The 24,106-nt window shown below is 41.3% G+C and overlaps 2 protein-coding genes across 8 annotated transcripts in view; one reads left to right on the plus strand and one right to left on the minus strand.

The window, feature by feature from the left end:
• Positions 1-9,776, minus strand: part of ZFYVE26 (zinc finger FYVE-type containing 26) — a 64,239-nt gene extending 54,463 nt beyond the window's left edge. For both annotated transcript variants that reach the window (XM_082616771.1, XM_082616770.1), the window contains exons 1-6: positions 9,706-9,776; positions 8,933-9,209; positions 7,097-7,175; positions 3,132-3,221; positions 1,257-1,779; positions 749-879 (exon numbers count right to left, since the gene is read on the minus strand). In XM_082616771.1, the coding sequence (XP_082472897.1) occupies positions 749-879; positions 1,257-1,779; positions 3,132-3,221; positions 7,097-7,175; positions 8,933-9,126 (1,017 nt within the window). In that variant the 5' untranslated portion in view covers positions 9,127-9,209; positions 9,706-9,776. The remainder of the gene's footprint in view (positions 1-748; positions 880-1,256; positions 1,780-3,131; positions 3,222-7,096; positions 7,176-8,932; positions 9,210-9,705) is intronic.
• A 950-nt stretch (positions 9,777-10,726) lies between these two features.
• RAD51B (RAD51 paralog B) overlaps positions 10,727-24,106 on the plus strand; it is a 666,036-nt gene continuing 652,656 nt past the window's right edge. For 5 of the 6 annotated variants that reach the window (XM_082617995.1, XM_082617991.1, XM_082617994.1 and 2 more), the window contains exons 1-3: positions 10,727-10,782; positions 13,978-14,103; positions 19,792-19,905. In XM_082617995.1, coding sequence (XP_082474121.1) covers positions 14,020-14,103; positions 19,792-19,905 — 198 coding nt within the window. In that variant the 5' untranslated portion in view covers positions 10,727-10,782; positions 13,978-14,019. The remainder of the gene's footprint in view (positions 10,783-13,977; positions 14,104-19,791; positions 19,906-24,106) is intronic. The other variant, XM_082617992.1, reaches the window with a different exon arrangement.

Raw genomic sequence — 24,106 nt, forward strand, 5'->3', positions numbered from 1 at the left:
TGGTCCAGTGGTAAAGAATCCCCCTTCCAACGCGGGAGACGTGGATTCCATCCCTGGTTGGGGAACTAAGATCCCACATGCTGTGGTGCAACTAAGCCCGCGCGCCACAACTATGAGCTCGTGTGCCTCAACTAGAGAGCCTGAGTGCCACAAACTACAGAGCCCACCCACTCTGGAGCCCACGTGCCACAACTACAGAGCCCACGTGCCCTGGAGCCCACGCACCACAACTAGAGAGAGAAAACCTGCACGCCACAACTAGATAGAAGCCTGTGCGCCGCGACAAAGAACCCGTGTCGCAACGAAAGATCCTACATGCCACAACTAAGACCTGACACAGCCAAAAAAAAAATAAATACAATAAATAAATATAAAAAAAATAGCTGCTGAATTAAACTAAAGCTCAGTTGCAATCTGGAAGGAGAAGGTTAGAGTAATTAGTCCCCTGTCAGCTAGGCAACATATCGCTGCCACTGTCTTTTCTTCCTCGCACCCTCCCGAAAACTTACATGTATCCAGCATTTCAGTGCCTGCCCAAGGACTGACACAAAATGCTGGCAGTTCTAATTATGAATGATACTGGTTCTCAGAGCCTTCTGGAACTGTGGGATGGACACAAACTAGATGACTCACTGCTAATTAAACTGTTTTGCGTTGGATAAATGAGTGCGAGAGAAAGGAGGAGTGAAGAAGCCTGGAGAGAGTCCCTGGGTAGTTGAGTGGTGGAGAAGCACTGAGTTTGACTTACCAGGATCTGCTCGAGGAAGTGCTTGCTGTTGCTCAGGCAGTAGAAATAGGCCAATTTCCAAGCCTGAGCTGGGTCAGGATTGGAGAACAAGGCTAGCATTGTCCGCTCAGGATCTAGATGAGCCGGTGAGACTGAAAATCAAACCAGATGGGGTTACTGGGGAACTGGACTCTTCTTTCCTAAGGATAAAGCCCATTTGAAAAACCAATTGATATGAGAGTTCACTCTTTTAAAAAGTTAAACCAGGTTTTCTACACTTTTCTCTTAAAGACTCTTTACTTCTCTCAGTAGTGTCTGCAAAGTTCTTTTCTGCTATGACTATTACTTCATTTTTTTCTCCATCACTCCTTCTTAAGCTATGAAAGCTGTGCTTTCACAGAAGAACATCTTGCCCATTTTTGCTTAGCTTCTCCCATTAGGTTTCCTGAACAACATGGAAGGGAGCAGGCTAGAGGGAGTCAGAGGGGTTGGGCAGAGTGGAATTAGAGAAGCAGTGCAGGGAACACACCTTTTCCCGAGGGTGTGGTCGTCAGTGGCTTTTCTGCGGCCTTCTCTGCATAGGTGTGGCCATACAGGGACACCAGGCCCCGCCCGGCCTTGTGCAGCAGGCAGCCGAGCAGCCGCTCCTCCCGCAGGGGGCTCCCCTCCGACCTGCTGGCCTCCAGCAGTTCCTCACACAGGAGACGCAGCTCAGCCCCGAGCGGCTCTGCAGGGCAGCGCAGAGTCCGCAGGGCTCCATAGATGGCATCGACTGCCCCTGGGTGCCCGATGGCAGAACCCCGCAAAGCTCGCAGTGCCTTTCGAATGAGGTCCACCAGCGCCTTCTGCAGGGGCCAGCCTTGGAGGCCCGCGCCATCTTCCTCCCCAAGCAGGAGCTCCAGCAGGGCCTGTGCAGGCTGAGGGGCCTCCCGCAGGAGATCCCAGAGCAGAGAGACAGCTTCTGAGCTGAGCCAAGGGGGCCAGCTCTCTTGCCTCTGATTTCCATCAAGCACAGGGTCTGCTGCATCTTGTGCTAAGACCGTGTACAGCTCCTAAATAGGGGATGAAGAGAGGGATGGGCGCTATGTCCAGAATGTTATCACTTACACACCTTCATGTTTTCCTCTGTTCAGTGTATATATATGCATGTGTGTATATACAATAGTAGCAATAGCAAATACTTCTGTAGTAGTTACTATGTGCCAGGTCCTTTACACAGAAAAATTAAATTAATTCTTACAACCACCTTAGGAAGAAGACACTACTATTATCCTCGTTTTGAAGGTGTCCTCAAATCAGGGGGTTGAGGCAAAGAGGGATTTGCCCAAGGCCTCCATGCTCAAGCTAGTCACCCCCACCCCCATTGCCTCCGAAACGTGCACTGTCAATCTAAATCAGGCACTGCAAACTCATAGACCAGGTAACAGATGGGAATAAGACACTATGCCCAGCTCAAGGCATTTAAATTCAACTTTTAAAAGAACACTACAGACCAGTTTTTAACCCCTGATCTAAATCCCAACCAAGATTTTGGATACAGCCCATTCTTCATCCTTCCCTAAAACCTTCCCCAGTACCTCCAACTCACACAACTCTCCCTCTTTATTGGGCTTTCAATGTTCTTAAAATTAGTATCATATGGCTTAGTACCTAATTGTGCCATGTGTGTATTCCCTTCCTCCCCAACTAGATTGCAAGCCTTTAAAAGGCGAGATATCTGTAGCCTATAATTTGTTTGGTAGGTTATTTCCCACACTTCAGCACCATTCCTGTGGGTGGTACTCAGGGATACCTGTTCATTAACTGCCTCCAAGATGGTCACAGGACCATGAGTCCTTGACCTAATACAAGTGAAAGTCCCTACCTTAAATCCTATTGTGAATATATCTTCAGTTAGCTGGTGGCTGGGTCATGAAGAAAATAAGTATTGAGCCTCAGAGCATCCCTCAGGCACTTAAGTATAGATCTAGTTAAGATTTTGAATCTGCTCCCAGAAGGTGGTTGTAAGGATTAGCTATAACACATTCAGTGCACCTGTTACAGAAAAGGTATTCAGCAAATACATACTAGTTCCTTTCTCCCTTTATATTCCCTGCCACATTCTGGTGAAAAATTTAAACACCTAGTTTAAAACCAAGTTAGGTATTCCTTTTACATGAAATGAAAAAAAAAATTAATCCTCAGCTATAATTAGTACTTCTGGCCAAGCTACCTCTAAGAATTCTACAATCAGATAAGTTTCCCCTATCTCTAAATTCCCCTCAAGGGACCTCCACCTAGCCTGGTCTTGCCTGAGAACAGAGAACTGCCAACATCTTGGGGATCTGTTTCTGCTGGATCCCTGAAAGCTGAATTTGTTGAGTGACTGCAAACCTGGGCAGACAGATCCAGGGCCCTCTCTTACCTTGAGGATGTCCTCTGGGATGTCACCTGGGAGGTCTTCTGACAATAAAAGAAACTCAAGTTTTCTCCGGAAGCCAGCTGGAAGTAACTTCTAGAAGAATCATAAGAAGGAAGCATAGATATTAAGCATATGCTTTAGCTGACAATTATAAGTAAATACTTCTTTCCGGTTCATCTTATTTCTGCTGTTTTCTCTAAGATAAAGTACTTCTGACCATTAAATTCCTGGGTATGTCTTCAGACACTTTTCTTTATAAACGGAAACAGCTAAACTGAACACATACTCCTTTTAAATACTAACACTTAAATCCCGCACTGTTTAGCCTCAAATGCCAAGGCTTGCTTATTTCATGTGATTTTTTGCCTCTAATTTGAAGTCCTTCTCCAAGACTCTCCCTTGCAGTGTCCAAAACACCCAGTTATGGGTAAGCTGGGATGGAATGGCCCACATGACCCTCTTTTGGCCTAAACCCATTTTTGGTATTCATTTTTAGTTGGAAAATAAAAGTAAAGGGGGAGAGATCTAATGTTTATGAAACACTTATTATGTGCCAGGTACTATGTGCCATATTTTCATGTGTTTTTAAAAATCTCACTATATCGCTAAATCAAACAAAACTACGGCATCAGGATGTTTTTAAAAATAATCTTCAGTAATAATGAAATGGTTAGGAAGTATTTTCTAATCATCTCAAGCATGAAAAGGAAAAAGTGACCCCATTGTTTGTTAATGAGACAGGACATCAGAGACTAATGTATAAAGGAAGAGAAAGCCTCTGACTCTTCCTGCACCTGCTTGTTTCACAATAACTTCCCCTCACCTGGTCCTTAAAACTAAAATGATAGTCCCCCCTTTCTCCAGACACAAATACAAATGAGATGAAAGTCTGGGACTAATTCTGACAAGCACTCTTTTAAATTAGAGACACCTGGGCTTCCCTGGTGGCCCAGTGGTTGAGAGTCTGCCTGCCGATGCAGGGGACGTGGGTTCATGCCCTGGGCCGGGAAGATCCCACATGCCGCTGAGCGGCTGGGCCCGTGAGCCATGGCCGCTGGGCCTGCGCATCCGGAGCCTGTGCTCCACAACAGGAGAGGCCACAACAGTGAGAGGCCCGCGTACCGCAAAAAAAATAAAATAAAATAAATAAATAAATAAATAAAGTAGACACAGCTGTAAATCATGCCATCTGAATGCTTATATAATGCTAATGATTGGAAGGTGTAGAGAAAATTCATTCTGGCAAGCTGAAAGTTAGTGATTCTATCAAGGACTAAGAGGAAGGAATAGATAAGCCCAGACAGCAGCCCCTTAATAAAAGAACTGGTTAAGATTTTAGAACTTTCATTAAAATCCTAAAGACTGACTAGCTTGTATCTTTTTTTTACTGGTGAAATTACTTTATGCATATGCAGGGTCATAGACAACTAAGATTCCTAGACCAGGCAAGAATTTGCCCAATGTTTCTAAGCACAGATTTTCTTACTATAAAAGCAAGGCATGTTCAATGCAGAAAAAGCAGAGAATACAAACAGGCAAATGAAAACACACATACACAACACCCCCCCGCCAAATCTTTCCACTGAAGGAGAACTATAGTTACAACTGTGTTCTAAGGGTATTCAGACCATTTTCTACATATGCATATATGCATGCATAACAAACATACTGTTTTCTAAAAGTTTTTTTCTTCACATAGCAGAATATAAACATCCTCCCATGTCACTGAAAATTCATTTACCACATAATTTTAATAGTGCCATGGTATTTTACAAGTAGATTAATCAGTCTTGGATTGTGGACATGGGAGTTGTTTCTATTTTTCCTTTATTAGAAGCAGCATGCTGTGAACATCATGCTGTTCACGTGATAAAAGATAAAAGGGCATAACGCAAAAATGGATGAAGGAAAGGGAAAATGGAATCAGTTTCAACGAATAATTCAAAAGGAGCTTTTGGCAGCAGGTGGGAGACTGTAGCAGGAGCAGCCAGCAAGTCCCTAGAAGATGAAGGCCAGTCCAGGAAGGCCAAGTACCTAGAAGACGAAGTCCAGTTCTGGCTTTGTAGAACTACCTCAGGAACACATTTGAAGTCTTGGTCCTTGTATTAAGTTTTAAAACTCTCTGAGGTTCTTGTATAAAGTTTAAAACATTCCCACGACTGTTTAAATAACTGAGGTACTGGAGCTTTAAGGACCAAATGATCTTCAATTCTGGGAAAAACAACTCTTAAGTCTGTGAAAAGGAGCCAAGGAAGTGAAATCCACCTCCTGATCTGGTTGACCAACTGTCCAGAAATTTAACAACAACCAATCAGCCATAAAGTAAATAAATACCCTCTGCTGAGGCAAAAGTTCATTTGGCTTGACAAATTCCATGTTTGTACTGAAAAGCTCCTTAGTCAGTAACAATAACATTTGTTATTTTTTTTTCTTTTCTCTTTGAAGATACTACTGAATATTTTAGCTGAAGATATCTCTTTTAGATCTGACACTACAGCCAACTCTTAAACAACCTGGGGTTGATTATTTTTCAGTTTTGCTTCTTTTCCTTCCCTCTCCTGCTGAGCTTTTTGTCATTTTTTTTTTGCTAGACCATTACCAAAAGCCTGGATAATAAATACATTTAGATTAGTAACTTCTGGTACTTTTTGATAGCTATGTGAAGAAGGGTAAGTGTCAGGCCAAAGCAGAGCTAAAGACAAAATTCATTCTGATGACTGAGAGAAGTTAAGAAGGAAATTAGGCTAAATTATAGACATTTACAAAATAGAATTTATGGTTTCTTGTGGCTTACCTGGTGGCGCAGTGGTTAAGAATCTGCCTGCCAACGCAGGGGGCACGGATTCGAGCCCTGGTCTGGGAAGATCCCATATGCAACAAAGCAACTAAGCCCGTGTGCCACAACTATTGAGCCTGCGCTCTAGAGCCCGCGAGCCACAACTATTGAGCCCATGTGCCACAACTACTGAAGCTTGCATGCCTAGAGCCCATGTTCTGCAACAAGAGAAGCCACCGCAATGAGAAGCCTGCTCGCCACAACTAGAGAAAGCCTGTGCGCAGCAACAAAGACCCAACGCAGCCAAAAATAAATAAATAAATAAATAAAAATTTTAAAAAAAGAATTTATGGTTTCTTAATTTTAAGTCCATGTAGGCTAAAAATATTGTTGAGGTGGAAAAAGCAGAGGACTGATGACTCGAAGGCAGAAGACATTGGTTCCAGCTCCAATTTTGCCAGCTAACTTTAGGGTGTGACCCTGGGCCAGTCATTTCTTTTCTGAGTCAGAGGTTCCTCACTTAAATCTTAAAGTCTCAGGTTTAATACAAAATTGCCTGAGAATTTTTTTAATGGATATCAATTTCTGATAGTTAACACATATTTCTAAAAGTGCTTTGAATGGTAATTTTTCTTAACAAACAAAAAACAAAAAACCCTTCCTTACAAGTTTTCTTTCACTATTAATTTACTCACTTTGTTTTCATATTTGGTAACTTTTATTTCAATTCATGTGAGTTGTTAAATAATTAATGACGTTTAAATCTATAAGATTTCATTGTACTGGACTAGTTAAAATAAGATTTTTGGATGAACAACTAAGTTTCAGCTCAGCGCATTCTCCCTTACTTGAGTATTATGAGGATTAGACTTTATTCACTATCTTGTCACTTTCACTGATTTCTGCAAAGGTCTGTTTGGGCACAAGACCCACAATAGTATTTAACACAATAGTATCACCTCAGATGGTAGGTTAGTGAATTAATGCCAATGTAAGTTAGTGAATTAATAAATGAATTTAGGTAAAGAGACAACAATAAATACTTAAGCCATTCTCACTGTCAATACTGAGAAAGGAATATGACAAACCTCAAAATAAAGCAAGCAACAGACAAAAAGGAAATTTCATAACTCCTTCCAAGTTCTTTTCAGTCTTGGCCTCGGGCGAAAATTTTAAATGTAAACCTACTTACCTTTTCCAGGGCCAACCATTTTTCCAGTACAAGAAGCCAGACCCAGGCTAATCTTTGAGGGTTGATATCCTGTCCACATCTGAGAAATGTAAAAAGAAAAAATTTCTAAACGAAGAGTTTCTACTGACCTTTTCTCTTTTGTGATCCAAGATTCAGATTTCACTACTCAAGTCTGTTTTAAACCTGAACCGGCAAGACATTGTCCTGAGAAATTTTTGAATGTATATGACAGATCAATAAAACGAGAACCAGGGCTTCCCTGGTGGCGCAGTGGTTGAGAGTCCACCTGCCGATGCAGGGGACACAGGTTCGTGCCCCGGTCCGGGAAGATCCCACGTTCTGCGGAGCAGCTGGGCCTGTGAGCCATGGCTGCTGAGCCTGCGCGTCCGGAGCCTGTGCTCCGCAACGGGAGAGGCCACAGCAGTGAGAGGCCCGCGTACCGCCAAAAAAAAAAAAAAAAACCCCCAAAACAAAACAAACAAACAAAAAAACGAGAACCAGAACAGAACTAGCGGCTTTCATTAAAAAAAAAAAAAAGTCGCAATTCTACCTCCACCTCCCTATCTAGTCTTTAAAAACAAACTAATATTACACAGAAAACCATAAAAGCAAAGCTATCTGAAACAGAAAACTTGAAATCTTGAAAACAGAATCAAATAGTCAAAGAAAAAAGGAACTTCATAAAAATTTATTTTTAACTCTATGCCAGAAACAGGATTATAGGAATTCATAAGCCTTTCTTTGAAGTTAGTAATTTAAATTAGATAGCAATTGGCTAGAATCCAAATTTAAGGGAAAAAACGAAGAAAAGAATCATGTAAATCTCCATTCTATATGTGTTAATACAGTACTTTCTCATAAGTAACTGCCAGAGTAAGGAAAAGTGAGGGAGAGACTGTACGTTTAACTCCTATACCACTAATTGTTAATAGCACTGCCAGGAAGAACTTCATTCAAAATTCAGATAGAGAACATTGGTTGCCAGAGGACAAGAGGGGATCAATGTACAAAGAGGTATTCCCAGGGAGCAAGGGAATTTTTTGTGGTGATGAAATAGTTCTGTACCTTGATTATACTGGTAGTTATATGAGTCTAGGAATGGATAAAGATACACAGAACTACACACATAAAGGTGAATGCAGATTGGGACTTCCCTGGCAGGCCAGTGCTTGGGACTCTGCACTTCCAATGCAGCGGGGTGCGTGGGTTCGGCCCCTAATAGGACCCCGCATGCCCTGAGGTGTGGCCAAAAAAAAAAATGAATGCAGATTTTAAAAATGGCGAAAACTGAATAAGGGCTGTAGTCTAGTTAACAGCACCAGTGTCAATTTCTTGGTTTTGATATTTACTATAGTTATATAAGATGTCACAATTGGAGGAAGTTGGGGAAAGTGTACTCTTTGTATTGTTTTTGCACTTCTTGTGAGTCTATGCTTAATTATTTCAAAATAAAAAGCTTTAAGTGAATTCACTTCTGGTCCTTTGTTAAAGCTACAACAATATCTTCAATTTCACAAGCAAGAAGGGAGCAGGTTTGCTCTTTTGGGGGTAAAGAAAATGCTTTTCAACGTAGTTGCACTATCTACTTTAATGATAATAAACAAAAAATGGTGGTTCCAGGCTTAAATACCGCTCCAGATGATAATTCAAAGCCAAACTGATAAAGTAATAAATAGGCATGTATTATAGAGGTAAATTTTCAGAACATGTGAAATACACTCTACCTTTGTTAATTCTTCAGAGGTGAATGAGTGAGGCACATGGACCAGAGCTCAAGTATAGAATCTTGTGTCTCCCGCCCTGTGACTGCCTGGCAGGAAGACAGAGTTCCCTTACCTCAGCTGACTGGGACACATGACCAGCGCCTGAAGTATATCTTCCACCTTCTTTGGGATATCCCCTTGGGCCTCGTGTAGCTGAGGTACACATGCCTGTGCCAACTCCCATTCTCCTCTCCGAAGGCATTCACAGAAAAATCCAAAAAGCTGCTTCTGAGAAGCAGTTTCCTCTTCTCCAAATGGATGATGCATTTTCCCAGCACAGAGTGCAGGGAGATAGAAAGAGATGAATTACGCAAAACACACTGTCAATTTTCTCATTCGTGGAGTACCTCCTACAAACAACACACACCCGAGTCAGAAGAAAAGGAAGGAACTATATTTAGACAAACTAGCCAGTACTAGCAGCACTAGGAAAGGCGGGGCTTACTTTTCTAATTAACGTTGTAAATTTGATTTGACAGGTTACTGTCTCTTTTGGGAACTTCTACCTTTCCCCAAGGGGTGAATCCCATCTCTCTAGGCGCATCCAATATTTAACGAATATTAATCGTCATATTAGCCCGCGGCGCAGACCCGAAACTCCACTTCCGTATTTCCTCCTGAACTTTATGCTTAATCCGGCTCCAAATCCCCAGGTGGTCGCCTCTTTACGGATGAGAAATTCAGCAGGAACCTCCCTAGTTTGAGCCCTCTTTTAAGGCAGAGGATTGAAGATCAGGAGAGGAATCTGTGTCAGAACTGGAGGGCAGTTGGGATTGGGGCTCAGGGACGCTCTCTACCGGGGTCGTGGAGAGCGCTCCCGCCTTCTCTGGGGCGCCTTACACTCACCTGCTCCCGCCGCCCAAATCAGCAGAGCTTCCAGCGCAGCCATGTTTGAGCTGAGTCAGGTGACAAATCCCGTTCAGAAGGTTGAGGCAGGGAGAGGATGACGACTGACAGCAGCTATTCTAATTGGTCAATCGAGGAAAGATGCAAATAAAGCGCCATATTTGTTTGGGTCACGTGACTGCACCTCCGCATTAGAGGAAGCTAGGAAAGAGATATCAGCTACCTGGTTTAGGACTACCGCTCACGGTTTTGACAGATCCTCCACCCGTTAATTGAACTGTGTGCTAGGGCCTACTTTAGAAGCTGAATAAGATACGGTCCTTATCCTCAAGGAGATCACAGTCTAGTGAGGGGGTGCAGGTCAATAATTAGGACGCAGTGGGCTAAATTATAAGATAGAGGTATGCACGGGGAGATAGGAGCAAAGAATGAGCAAAAGCCTTTCTCAAATATAATAATCTGAAACCGAGTCTTAAAGTAACGGTTTACTAGTTTGCTAATCACAGCTGCTTTTATACTGAACCTTCTGTTTGGTTTCCTTGGTGTTCTTCAACTACAGACTCTCACGTTTCCCCATTACATGTTTTCGGTTTGAGCAATTTCATTCAGCATTTTCCAAACTATTTCACCACCAAAATGTGGTGAAAAAAAGCAAACCAAAACAAACCAAAAGCTCTCTTCCAAAACCTCTTCGATGATTGGTGGATTCTCATCTATTCCCAGAAAACTAACATGTCTCTCTGGTCCATTAATCAGGTTTTAAATGAAGTGACGAAAGAAAGAAGAGAGAAAATTACAAGCAAGTTTTTTCCTGGCTCATATTCTCCTTGCTGATGTTCCTCCACCGGATTTTGATAATCACTATATTGAGAAGTTGGGACTCGTAGACTTATTACAGAATGTGAACTACAATTCCCAGCAAGCAGCGGAGCCGACTTGGGCCTGTGCCTATCTTTTATTGGATATTTCGCCAGGGTGACGACCCAACCAGTGCTTTGTTTGTTGCTTTGCGTCCCTTTCGGCGGGGAACTGTGTGAGGGGTAGGGGAAACTTTGAAAGTTGGATGCTGCAGACCCGGTACTGGAAAGTTTCATGTGGGGGGCGGTTTGGGGAATTGGGGTGCGCTCATTATTTCCTGCTCCCTTTCTGGGCCAGTGTTGTTGATATCGGGGGAGTGGAGAGTCACTCTTGGGTGCAGGGCACGCCCCCTTAGGTCCATAAAGATCTTAACTTGAGCCCCGCCGCAGATCTGAGGCGTCTGGCTTTCCTTTGTGGGGGACGCTTGGAAGCTGCACCTTGTTGGGAAGAGTTACTGTTAGGGGTTTCTGGGGTGATGTTTTCGCCTCTTGATGTCCACCCGTCTTCCCACTTGTGGGCAGTTTGAGGTCTAGGCAGGGGAGCCCGTCATTAAGGGAAGTTTAGTGTCTGACCCACTTCAGATGGTGTTGAAGAAGAGGTATTTTAATAGCGTGGAATATGGAGTCAGATCCCTGGGTTCGAATGCTTACTCCACCATGTGCTAGTTGTTAGACTTCGCTCAAGATTTTCAACTCAATGCCTCAATATTAGTCTGTAAAATGGGGTAAAACATCTGAAGCTCTTGGAACAGTGGCACCTAATAAGGGCTCAAGAAATATTAGCTATTATTTGTTAATTCACAGTTTTCATTGACCATCTAACGTGGATTTTTTTTTTCTTGATGAGGAGAGGATTCAGTTTCCAGGATTGAACATCTTCCCTCACACCCTCAGTTACATGCTCGTGCACACACACGCAGAGCAGGGATTTACGGTTTCTGGTGGAAAAAACAAACATGCAAGCCATAACAATACGTTAAGAAGATTATCGAACAAATGTGTACACAGTGTAATGAGAACATCGGAGAGGAAGAGCCTAAGTAGCGGGAAGTCTTTGTGGAGGAAAGTCAGGGAGGCAGGGAGGCGTTTGTGTAACCTTCCAACGTTACCGCCAGAAGGCAGTTCACGTGAGGCAACTAATGCTGTTTTCCTGAATGAACTGATCATAATCCCTAGCCTTGAGCACTACGGAGCCAGGCACCATCCACATCCTTTAACCTTCACTGCATTCCTATGAAGTGGATATTTAAATGATGCTTGTTTTTCAGATGAAGCTAAGATACTGGGAGGCAAGTGATTTTGCCAGAAAGGCCAGAATGTGGGCCTTGCAATCTGATATATGAATGAGAGGGAAGTGAGGAACCAGTTTATGAAGAGGCTATAGGCCATCATAAGAAGTGTGGAATTTATCCTGTGGTCTCATGGTCCCATGGGTGGTTTTAAAGGATGAGAGTGACAGGATTGGAGCAAATTTTTAGGAGGCTACCTCTGACAGGATTGTGACTTGCAGGTCAGTTTGGTGCTTATTCCTCTCTGCTTCCACAGCACATTTATATTCCAATGACAATACTTGCTGCATGACTAATTATTTGTGTATAGATCTCTTTTCGTCTTTTACTGTGAGTTCCCAAAGGGGAGGAAATATACTTAGATGATTCTTGTGCCGCAGAAGCGCAGCAGAGTGTGTGCTTAAGAAGCAACTGTGGAAAGAACAAATGAATGTTTTTGTTTGTTTGTTTGTTTTGCGAGGCAGGAAGTGACCAGAGGCTGTATGCAATAGTCTAGGCAAGTGATAGGAGTGGTCCTACTAAGGCAGAGATAGCAGAGTTGGTCATTGTTAAAGTATTCCAGGTAGTTTGGTGTTTACAGTTTTCCTTTTTTTTTTTTTTGCGGTACGCGGGTCTCTCACTGCTGTGGCCTCTCCCATTGCAGAGCACAGGCTCCGGACGCGCAGGCCCAGCGGCCATGGCTCACGGGCCCAGCCGCTTCGCGGCATGTGGGATTTTCCTGGACCGGGGCACGAACCCGTGTCCCCTGCATCGGCAGGCGGACTCTCAACCACTGCGCCACCAGGGAAGACCCAGTTCTCCTTTTTGATTGAATTTATCAGTCTAAATTGTGTCCTTGCCCAGAGCTACCTGATCTGTGAAGACCCTAGGGCAATGATACAGCAGATGTCACTTGGTAAACTTTCTTTTTGAGAGACAGAAACCAATACTGACAAATTCCCTTTGAGTGAAATGAGAGGGATGTATTTTGTGTTTGTGGGAAGGATGTGTGTGTGTGAGAGAGAGAAAGAAGGAGAGAGAGCGAGAGAGAGGAAGAGAGTGTTAATCTGATCCGAGAATATTGATGTTAAGTAGAAATTTGGACCATGGTATTGGAAATAAATATCTACATTCTCAGTATATATATTTTTTCCAAAATGTGACTCTTTTTCTGATAATTATGTTGTTTTATCCCCTGGAACAATGAAGAGTTCCTATTTCTACTCTATTCAGAGGATATTTTGCCATCTGAGTGAGATACACAGCTTCTCCTTTGCATGAGTTATTAAGGGAATCAGAGTGATTCTATTCTAACTCTCTGAAGACAGATATATCATGAGGCTCATTTAGCCTCACAGGGTTCAGCCAGAAGAGTGAAATTTAATTGCATGTGGGGATGTGAGCAGTTAGTATAACAAAAAAACAATTTCAGTTTGTAAATAACACCTGAAATAATAAAATCTCATTTGATTCAGAAGGTTTGTTCTGAGTCATAGAGAAAGGAGAGTTTAATATGATTACAGACTTGTGGTACAGTCTACTGGTTAAGAGGTTAGGCCTAAGAGTCAGACTTCCTGGGTTCGAATTCTGGATCTACCATTTACTTTTCCTGGTAACGGTGGAATGGCTAACCTTTCCAGGGTTTAGTTTCTCATATGTAAAAATGAGATCAGTGATCAATCCTCCTTATAGGGCTGTTGAGAAGCTTGCTTTGGAACAGTGCCTGGTATACAGTAGGTGGTCAATAAATTTATTATTGTTACAGTGCAATGAAAGTAAAGACTTTCTGGGAGTGCTGTTTGGAAATATGTGTATTAATTACACATCCAAATAAAGTTTATAAATGCACTGAAAATCTTAAGATGCTCTATAAATGTGAAACGGTGTTATTATATTTGTGTAATAAGTTTTAAAGAATTGTGTGAATTGCACATTCTTATATTGTCTTGTTTCTGTGTGTGCATATTTGACAAACGGTTGTCTCCCCTGTTTAAAATATTTGGAAAGATTTTATTGCCTTCCTTTATTTTATCAGTAATATTTTAAATACCATACGTTTCATTTTGTATATGGAGACGCTTGAAGGATTTTTTATTTTGTAGAGTGTTTTGGATAGCCCATCTACTGTTGCTTATGCTATTTTCCAGCTTTTTTTCAAGGTTCTTCTTTATCTTGCTGCATCTGAAGGCATGGGTAGCAAGAAACTAAGACGAGTGGGTTTATCACAAGAGCTGTGTGACCGTCTGAACAGACATCAGATTGTTACCTGTCAGGTAAAATTTATTTAATATTTTTCAGTGAGAAATTTTAAGTACAAATTAATCTTTTTTTTTCTTTTTTTTAAGATTTTTTCTTTTGATGTGGACCATTTCCAAAGTCTTTATTGAATTTGTTACAACATTGCTTCTGCTTTATGTCTTGGCCTCTTGGCCATGAGGCATGTGGGATCCTAGCTCCCTGACCAGGGATCGAACCCACACCCCCTGCATTGGAAGGCGAAGTCCTAACTACTGGACCGCCAGGGACGTCCCACAGATTAATCTTGTGTACCTAAATAACTCTTAATTACACCTGAAATATGAACATTTAGGTTTATAAGAAAAGATAAATATGGTGCTTGCTAATTTTAAATAACAAACCACTTAGCCTGTATTTCCAAATGTGATTTCATTTATCCAAATGCAAGATTTTTGCATTTTGGGTGGGGTTGGGTGGGGAGAATGCTCATAGCAGAAGGTGAAGTACACCTGTGCCATTTATTTGGGACTCTAGAGAAGTTTTGTCATCAAAAGAAATTTTGCAGTTACATGAGAAATATGACTCAAATGAGGAGACAGTATTCAAAATGGGTAATTTCTCTTGAAAGCAAGAAAAATTAGTAGTTAGGATTATTTTCCTGTTGAGGAGTGAGAGAAATATATAAAGCAGATGTTGTATATTTAAGCAAAAGAGTAAAGCAAATCCCTCTTAGGAGGCTAAATAAGATTTAAGATTTTCTGTTAGGATTTAATCCTTAATAAGACAGACTTTCAGAGCGTGCTGCAATTTTTAAAAAATTGCTTTGTGTGTTAATGATGTCTGTGCTTCCTCTGTTATGCATTTTATAATCCTCATGTTCATACTTTGAAATACTCTTAAAAGTATGAAATATAACATTTCATTCCGTAGTTTTATTTATTTGTTTGGCTGCATTAGGTCTTCGTTGCTGTGCATGGGTTTTCTCTAGTTGCGGCGAGCAGGGGCTACTCTTCATTGTGGTGTGCAGGCTTCTCATTGTGGTGGCTTCTCTTGTGGAGCATGGGCTCTAGGCACCCAGGCTTCAGTAGTTGCAGCATGCAGGCTCAGTAGTTGCGGCATGCGGGCCCTAGAGCACGCGGGCTTCAGTAGTTGCGGCGCGTGGGCTCTAGGTCGCGCGGGCTTCAGTAGTTGTGGCACACAGGCTTAGTTGCTCCGCGGCATGTGGGATCTTCCCCCACACCAGGGATCGAACCCATGTCCCCTGCATTGGCAGGCAGATTCTTAACCACTGAGACTCTAGGGAAGTCCTTCCATAGTGGCTTTTATTCTCTTTCAATTATTAAATACTCCCTCTGAAAGATTTCATAGCTTAGGAAGAAACTCATTTTTTTTAAGTAGTACAACCTTGTATTTATTTATTTTAACATTTTTATTGGAGTATAATTGCTTTACAATGGTGTGCTAGTTTCTGCCTTACAACAGAATGAATTAGCTATACATACACACACATCCCCATATCTAACCCCTCCTTGCGTCTCCCTCCAACCCTCCCCATTCCACCCCTTCAGGCAGTCACAAAGCACCGAACTGATCTCCCTGTGCCATGCAGCCGCCTCCCAATAGCTGTCTATTTTACATTTGATAGTATATATAAGTCCATGTCACTCTCTCACTTCGTCCCAGCTTACCCTTCCCCCTTCCCGTGTCCTCAAGTCCAATCTCTATGTCTGCGTCTTTATTCCTGTCCTGCCCCTAGGTTCTTCAGAACCTTTTTTTAGATTCCATATATATGTGTTAGCTTATGATATTTTTCTCTCTGACTTACTTCACTCTGTATGACAGACTCTAGGTCCATCCACTTCACACAAATAACCCAGTTTCGTTCCTTTTTATGGCTGAGTAATATTCCATTGTATATATGTGCCACATCTTCTTTATCCATTCATCTGTTGATGGACACTTAGGTTGTTTCCATGTCCTGGCTATTGTAAATAGAGCTGCAGTGAACATTGTGGTACATGATTCTTTTTGAATTATGGTTTTCTTAGGGTATAGGCCCAGTAGTGGGATTGCTGGGTCATATGGTAATTCTATTTTTAGTTTTTTGAGGAACCTCCATACTGTTCTCCATAGTGGCTGTATCAATTTACATTCCCACCAACAGTGCAAGAGGGTTCCCTTTTTTCCACACCCTCTCCAGCATTTGTTGTTTGTAGATTTTCTGATGATGCCCATTCTAACTGGTGTGAGGTGATACCTCATTGTAGTTTTGATTTGCATTTCTCTAATGATTAGTGATGTTGAGCATTCTTTCATGTGTTTGTTGGCATTCTGTATATCTTCTTTGGAGAAATGTCTATTTAGGTCTTCTGCCCATTTTTGGATTGGGTTGTTTTTTTTTTTTTTTTTTTTTTTTTTTTTTTTCTTTTTGCGGTATGCGGGCCTCTCACTGCCGTGGACCCTCCCGTTGCGGAGCACAGGCCCCGGATGCGCAGGCCCAGCGGCCATGGCTCACGGGCCCAGCCGCTCCGCGGCATATGGGATCCTCCCAGACCGGGGCACGAACCCGTATCCCCTGCATCGGCAGGCGGACTCTCAACCACTGCGCCACCAGGGAGGCCCGGATTGGGTTGTTTTTTTTTTGATATTGAGCTGCTTGTAAATTTTGGAGATTAATCCTTTGTCAGTTGCTTCATTTGCAAATATTTTCTCCCATTCTGGGTTGTCTTTTCGTCTTGTTTATGGTTTCCTTTGCTATGCAAAAGCTTTTAAGTTTCATTAGGTCCCATTTGTTTACTTTTGTTTTTATTTCCATTACTCTAGGAGGTGGGTCAAAAAGGATCTTGCTGTGATTTATGTCATAGAGTGTTCTGCCTATGTTTGCTCTAAGAATTTTATAGTGTCTGGTCTTACATTTAGGTCTTTAATCGATTTTGAGTTTATTTTTGTGTATGGTGTTAGGGAGTATTCTAATTTCATTCTTTTACATGTAGCTGTCCAGTTTTCCCAGCACCACTTATTGAAAAGGCTGTCTTTTCTCCATTGTATATTCTTGCCTCCTTTACCAAAAATAAGGTGACCATATTTGCATGTGTTTATCTCTGGGCTTTCTATCCTGTTCCATTGATCTATATTTCTGTTTTTGTGCCAGTACCATTCTGTCGTGATTACTGTAGCTTTGTAGTGTAGTCTGAAGTCCAGCAGCCTGATTCCTTCAGCTCTGTTTTTCTTTCTCAAGATTGCTTTGGCTATTCGGGGTCTTTTGTGTTTCCATACAAATTGTGAAATTTTTTGTTCTAGTTCTGTGAAAAATGCCATTGGTAGTTTGATAGGGATTGCATTGAGTGTGTAGATTGCTTTAGGTAATATAGTCATTTTCACAATGTTGATTTTTCCAGTCCAAGAACATAGTATATTTCTCCATCTGTTTGTATCATCTTTAATTTCTTTCATCAGTGTCTTATAGTTTTCTGCATACAGGTCTTTTGTCTTCTTAGGTAGGTTTATTCCTAGGTATTTTATTCTTTTTGTTGCAGTGGTAAATGGGAGTGTTTCCTTAATTTCTCTTTCAGATTTTTCATCATTAATGTATAGGGATGCAAGAGATTTCTGTGCATTAACTTTGTATCCTGCTACTTTACAGAATTCATTGATTAACTCTTGTAGTTTTCTGGTGGCATCTTTAGGATTCTCTATGTATAGTGTCATGTTGTCTGCAAACAGTGACAGCTTTACTTCTTTTCCAATTTGGATTCCTTTTTTTTTTTTTTTTTTTTTTTTTTTGCGGTATGCGGGCCTCTCACTGTTGTGGCCTCTCCCGTTGTGGAGCACAGGCTCTGGACGTGCAGGCTCAGTGGCCATGGCTCACAGGCCTAGCCGCTCCACAGCATGTGGGATCTTCCCGGACCGGGGCACGAACCCGTGTTCCCTGCATCGGCAGGCGGACTCTCAACCACTGCGCCACCAGGGAAGCCCTGGATTCCTTTGATTTCTTTTTCTTCTCTGATTGCTGTGGCTAAAACTTCCAAAACTATGTTGAATAATAGTGGTGAGAGTGGACAACCTTGTCTTGTTCCTGATCTTAGTGGAAACGGTTTCAGTTTTTCACCATTGAGAACAATGTTGGCTATGGGTTTGTCATATATGGCCTTTATTATGTTGAGGTAAGTTCCCTCTATGCCTACTTTCTGGAGAGTTTTTATCATAAATGGGTGTTGAATTTTGTCGAAAGCTTTTTCTGCATCTATTGAGATGATCATATGGTTTTTCTCCTTCAGTTTGTTAATATGGTGTATCACATTGATTGATTTGCGTATATTGAAGAATCCTGGCACCCCTGGGATAAACCCCACTTGATCATGGTGTATGATCCTTTTAATGTGCTGTTGGATTCTGTTTGCTAGTATTTTGTTGAGGATTTTTGCATCTATGTTCATCAGTGATATTGGCCTGTAGTTTTCTCTCTTTGTGACATCTTTGTCTGGTTTTGGTATCAGGGTGATGGTGGCCTCATAGAATGAGTTTGGGAGTGTTCTTCCCTCTGCTATATTTTGGAAGAGTTTGAGAAGGATGGGTGTTAGCTCTTCTCTAAATGTTTGATAGAATTCGCCTGTGAAGCTGTCTGGTCCTGAGGTTTTATTTGTTGGAAGATTTTTAATCACAGTCTCAATTTCAGTGCTTGTGATTGGTATGTTTATATTTTCTGTTTCTTCCTGGTTCAGTCTCAGAAGGTTGTGCTTTTCTAAGAATTTTTCCATTTCTTCCTGGTTGTCCATTTTTGGGGCATATAGTTGCTTGTAGTAATCTCTCATGATCCTTTGTATTTCTACAGTGTCAGTTGTTACTTCTCCTTTTTCATTTCTAATTTCTATTGATTTGAGTCTTCTCCCTTTTTTTTCTTGATGAGTCTGGCTAATGGTTTATCAATTTTGTTTATCTTCTCAAAGAACCAGCTTTTAGTTTATTGATCTTTGCTATTGTTTCCTTTATTTCTTTTTCATTTATTTCTGATCTGATCTTTATGACTTCTTTCCTTCTGCTAACTTTGGGGTTTTTTTCTTCTTTCTCTAATGCTTTAGGTGTAAGGTTAGGTTGTTTATTTGAGATTTTTCTTGTTTCTTCAGGTAGGACTGTATTGCTATAAACTTCCCTCTTAGAACTTCTTTTGCTGCATCCCATAGGTTTTGGGTCATCGTGTTTTCATTGTCATTTGAAGAAACTCATCTCAGCCTGACTCTTTCTGGCCATCTGTTTGTGCCCAAACTCTTTCAGGCACAAGGGCAGCGCCAACATACACCTGAGTTGGATTCTGCTGCTGTGTGTTGTTACTTGGTGTGTCCTCTGGTGTATGCCAAGGTGGATAATTAGAGGATAAGATTATATCATCATATCTTTAAGTTAAGGGCTATTTAGGGGGAAAATACTATAAGAAACATATAAATCTTTGATCTACAATAAATTTTTTTTTAAATACTTATGGATTTATTTGGCTGCGCTGGGTCTTAGTTGTGGCATGTGGGATCTAGTTCCCTGACCAGGGATTGAACCCATGCCCCCTGCATTGGGAGCGTGGAGTCTTAACCACTGGACCACCAGCGAAGTCCCTGATCTACAATAAATTCTGCTTTTATTTACACATGGATAGTGTCAATTGAAAGTTTTCTTTTAATTCCAGTATCTTTGTTGCACATATATATTTAAAATATTTTCTTTATGTTTTTTAGGACTTTCTATGTCTTTCCCCACTGGAGCTTATGAAGATGACTGGCCTTAGTTATCAAGGTGTCCGCGAACTTTTGTGTGTGGTCAGCAGGGCCTGTGCCCCACGGATGCAAACGGTATGTATATATTTTAGAATTATGATTTTATTTTTATTTTGAAACGATTCTGTATCTCATTTAAAATCTTTGGGGCGATGAGGCAAAAGCAAAAATAGAGATGAACACCTCAAAAATACCAACCCTCACAGCATAGAGTTAGCCCTCTAATGAGAATATGTATAAGAAATTTATGGGAGGGCTTCCCTGGTGGCGCAGTGGTTGGGAGTCCGCCTGCCGATGCAGGGGACATGGGTTTGTGCCCCGGTCCGGGAAGATCCCACATGCCGCGGAGCCGCTGGGCCCGTGAGCCATGGCTGCTGAGCCTGCGCGTCCGGAGTCTGTGCTCCGCAACGGGAGAGGCCACAACAGTGAGAGGCCTGCGTACCGAAAAAAAAAAAAAAAAAAAAAAAGAAATTTATGGGAGACAGTTCCTAATTATGGGAATGAGAGGGTAATAGGATTTTTTTTTTTTCTCTGTAGCTGGTACTGATATTTCAAAAGGTCATCTTTCTCTTTTGTTTGTTTGGGTAGGATTTGTGAACCTCATGGTTAAAGTATAATATACTGTTAATTTTAGAATGCTCCTGTCTCTGTAATACTAACTTTTATCATCATTACTTACTGTGCGTCATAAAGCACACCTGTTGGACTTATACTCTCCTACTGATTGAATGAATAATACTTGAAAACTTATCCTCACTCCTGAGAAGAGTTAAAGTGTTTTGTAATAAGCCCTCATCAAGTTGTACTATTATTTCATACTTTCTGTCTCATGACTTTAGCTTTTCAAAATGTAGGTTTAGTGCATGGTAGAAAATATCTTGTTTTCCCAGAATAAGAGTTGCCTAAAAGCCTGTCCGGTGTTTTGCAAATGTATTTGTTTATGTGGGTTGTATATTACTTACCTTACTACCTTATACTGAATGAAATTTGGTAACCACCAAACAATAAAGTAGGGTCTAACTCTGTGGAGGAGGAAGGAAGGAATATTTGTGTCATTTGAAACTTTGAAAACAATGAACAAATTGAGTATTTTCTTTGGTTCAGATTTAGCTCATTATCTAAGGAAAATACATTAAAGGCAAAATAGTCAGAAGGAGAATTAGAATTGGAGTTAGAGATGGGAAGTAGTCTTAGCTTTGTCATTGATCTGGTATCTTTGAACAGCTCACTTTGTTTTATGGAAGAAGTTAGAGAGTTAAAATAGTATCTTATGATTCTGTGATGAGGTTCAAGTTAACTTGTCAGTCTTTTGAAGGTTGTAAATCACCAAGAGAACATTTTGGTTTGACATCTGTCATTCTATTTGGTCAATATCTATGGCATATTCCTAGTTAGATAATTAAGTAGGAGATTGTGGGTAGGAAATTCACCTTTAGTCTCCACTTCCATCACCACTTTCAACTGCAATGTCACTACCATTCCAAATGCCAGTTCAAAGAGCCATCTTTCCCCCTCGTGGTACATTACTCTTGTAAAATTCTTTAGATTTGAATCCTGTCTTAAATATTGGCTTAGCCTTAGTTCATTCCCTCACAAAGCTTTTTTTGTTAATTTATTTATTCAATAATTTATTCCTTCAACCAATATTTTTCGAGTGCCAGCCATGGATCTGCCAGGCACTGGGGATATTATAGTGAAGATGACTGATAAAGTTCCTGCCCTCATGTAGCTTACAGTCTAGTGGGAACAGTCAGACAGTAAACAAATAATTATACAAATGATTAGTTAATTGTAGTAATGATGAGTCCTATCAAAGAAAAGTACAAAGAGCTTAGAAACTGAATAACAGGGACGTTACTTAGTTTAGGGGTCTTTAGGAAGGGCTCCCTCAAGGAAGCGATACTTCAGCTCAAACCTGAAGGATGAATAGGAGAGAGATGGACAACAGTGTTGGGAAGGGAGGGAGCAGGGAAGAGTTTGCAGGCACTGTGACTGGGAAATGCAAAGCCCCTGAGAAGAGCAGGAGAATGGTGCTTGTATGGTAAGAAAGTCAGGCCAGTGTGAATGAACGTAGTGGCAAGGAAGAGAGTGGCAAGAGATGAAGTTGGAGAAGCAAGCAGGGGTCAGGTCACTGGGGCCTGCAGACCATGTTAAGGATTTTGGACTTTATTCTGAAAGCAATGACACATCATCAAAGGGAGTAATCTAATACGTATTTTTTTTAACTCAGTCTTTAAACATAGACAAGTGATTGAAAAGGAACAAGAAAATATTTGTGAAGACTAGTTAGGTATCTATGACTGTATTACAGACAGATTGTGACATGGACTATTAGTGTGGTACTGATGCCGATGGTATAATGTCAGTTATCGTGAGAGATACTTAGGAGGTAGAATGAATAGGATTCGGTGATGATTTGGCTGTGGGTGGTGGTGAGGTACAGGAAAGTGTCAGAGATGGTTCCTTGATTTTGCTTTGAAAGATTGGGTGGTACCATTTCCTGAGATGAGGAATATTGGAAGAGGATCAGGTTTGAGGGAGGCAGGTCATGAATTCGATAGTTCCTGTCGAATTTTTGGTGCTTGTGAAACATTGAGTAGAGATGCGAAGTAGGCAGTTAAATATGTGGACTTTGAGCTTGAAGGAGAGGTCTGCACTAGAAGCGTGCATTGGGGAGTCATCGGTGTGAACATGGTAGTCAAAGCCGTGCAAATGGGTGAGAGATTGCCTAGAAGGTATGTACAGTAAGAATGTAAGTGTGCTCAAGACCAAGTCCCGAATCCAGCCAACATTTCAAGATCAGATTAGACAACGATGAGTCTAAGAAGCAGCCTCCAAGGTAGAAGAAAACTGGTGGTGTGTCATATCGCAGTGTCCCTCTTTGTCTCACTTATGTACACACTATTATTTCTGAAGTCTTGTTCTGTTAGTTCATTTTAGTAGTTTTTTGAGTCCCGAGATCTATTATTCTAGTAGTTACATTTATAGTTGCAAAGGAAGTACTTTAATGTTGACAGATTGGGCTGCCTTTACATGTCTGTAAAGTGTCCCCATGCCCACCTATGTTGCCTGATAGATTGTAGGCAATATTTAGGTATTTCTAAATCAGATGAAAGGCACACGCCTTTTACTGTAGCTTTTCTAGTTATTTTATGTGCCTGAATGTAGCCTTTAAAAAACTCTGTGGCAATCCATGGTTTAACTGATCTAAGAACTCAATCGGTGAGATTAGACAAGAGTGGGCACATTTATGGCTCATACGTATTAATATACTGGTCTTCCTACGTCCTCACAGGAGCAGAAGAGCCTTGGATTTGAGACCTAGACTTATTAAATTGTAAACTTTAGGTGGGTAGAAACTAGGTCTGTTTGGGTTACCACTCTATTCCCAGAGCTTATCATAGTATATGGCATGCAGCTGGCAATTAATTCATATTTTTTGAATGAAGGAAGGAATGAAAGATTTCAGTTCTGTGGCTTGACTTCAGTTTTGGGCAACTTAATATAATAGTAGTAATTTTTAATGTTAGAGATTGCAGAGAGGCAAGTGTTCTTACACATTGCTGGTGGATATGTAATCATGTTCACCACATCTGCAAAGACCCTTTTTCCAAATAAGGTAATATTCACAGGTTCCAAGGATTTGATGTGGCTGTCTTTTGGGAGGCCATTTCTTAGTCTACCCCATCCACCTTCAAGCTGTACTTCGCAAAGCCACCTCGGTTTGAAATGGTAGCTTGGCCGTGTCACTCCCTGTTGCTCTCCGCCTACACCCCACGCTTCAGCAACGCTCTTCCTGATTAGGCCCCTGCTTATTTCTCCAGCCTCATTGCTTGCCACACCACGACCTCGCGCCTTCTTTCAGACGTTCTAAATGAACTCTTTTTGTTTTTTGTAGTTTTTGTGAGTTTCCATTTCCTTTCTTTCTTGCTTCTTGACCTTTCTTCGTACATTCTTGTCTCTTTGGCAGGAACATGCATATTCCCGTTGCCTGTCTAACAGTCATTTCAGGTTTTAGCTCAGACATCCAGATGTCCCTTGAAGCCTTCCTATATCACAAAATCCAGATCAGGTATTCTCTCTCCAGGTCTCCACTTGCCCTATCACAGTATCTCTTATTTAAGTGTATGGTAATTGCTTAGTTTCTAGTCCTAATTGCATAGTCCCTAGTTGGCTATAAGTATTGTGGGGCAGGGGCTCTGTCTTTTATATCACAGCCCCCAAATCTAGCACAGTCCCCAGCACAGAGTAAATAGTTGTTGAATAAATAAATAGT

Source organism: Mesoplodon mirus (genome assembly GCF_964341445.2).
Source record: "Mesoplodon mirus genome assembly, chromosome: 4".
Lineage (NCBI taxonomy): Eukaryota > Metazoa > Chordata > Mammalia > Artiodactyla > Ziphiidae > Mesoplodon > Mesoplodon mirus.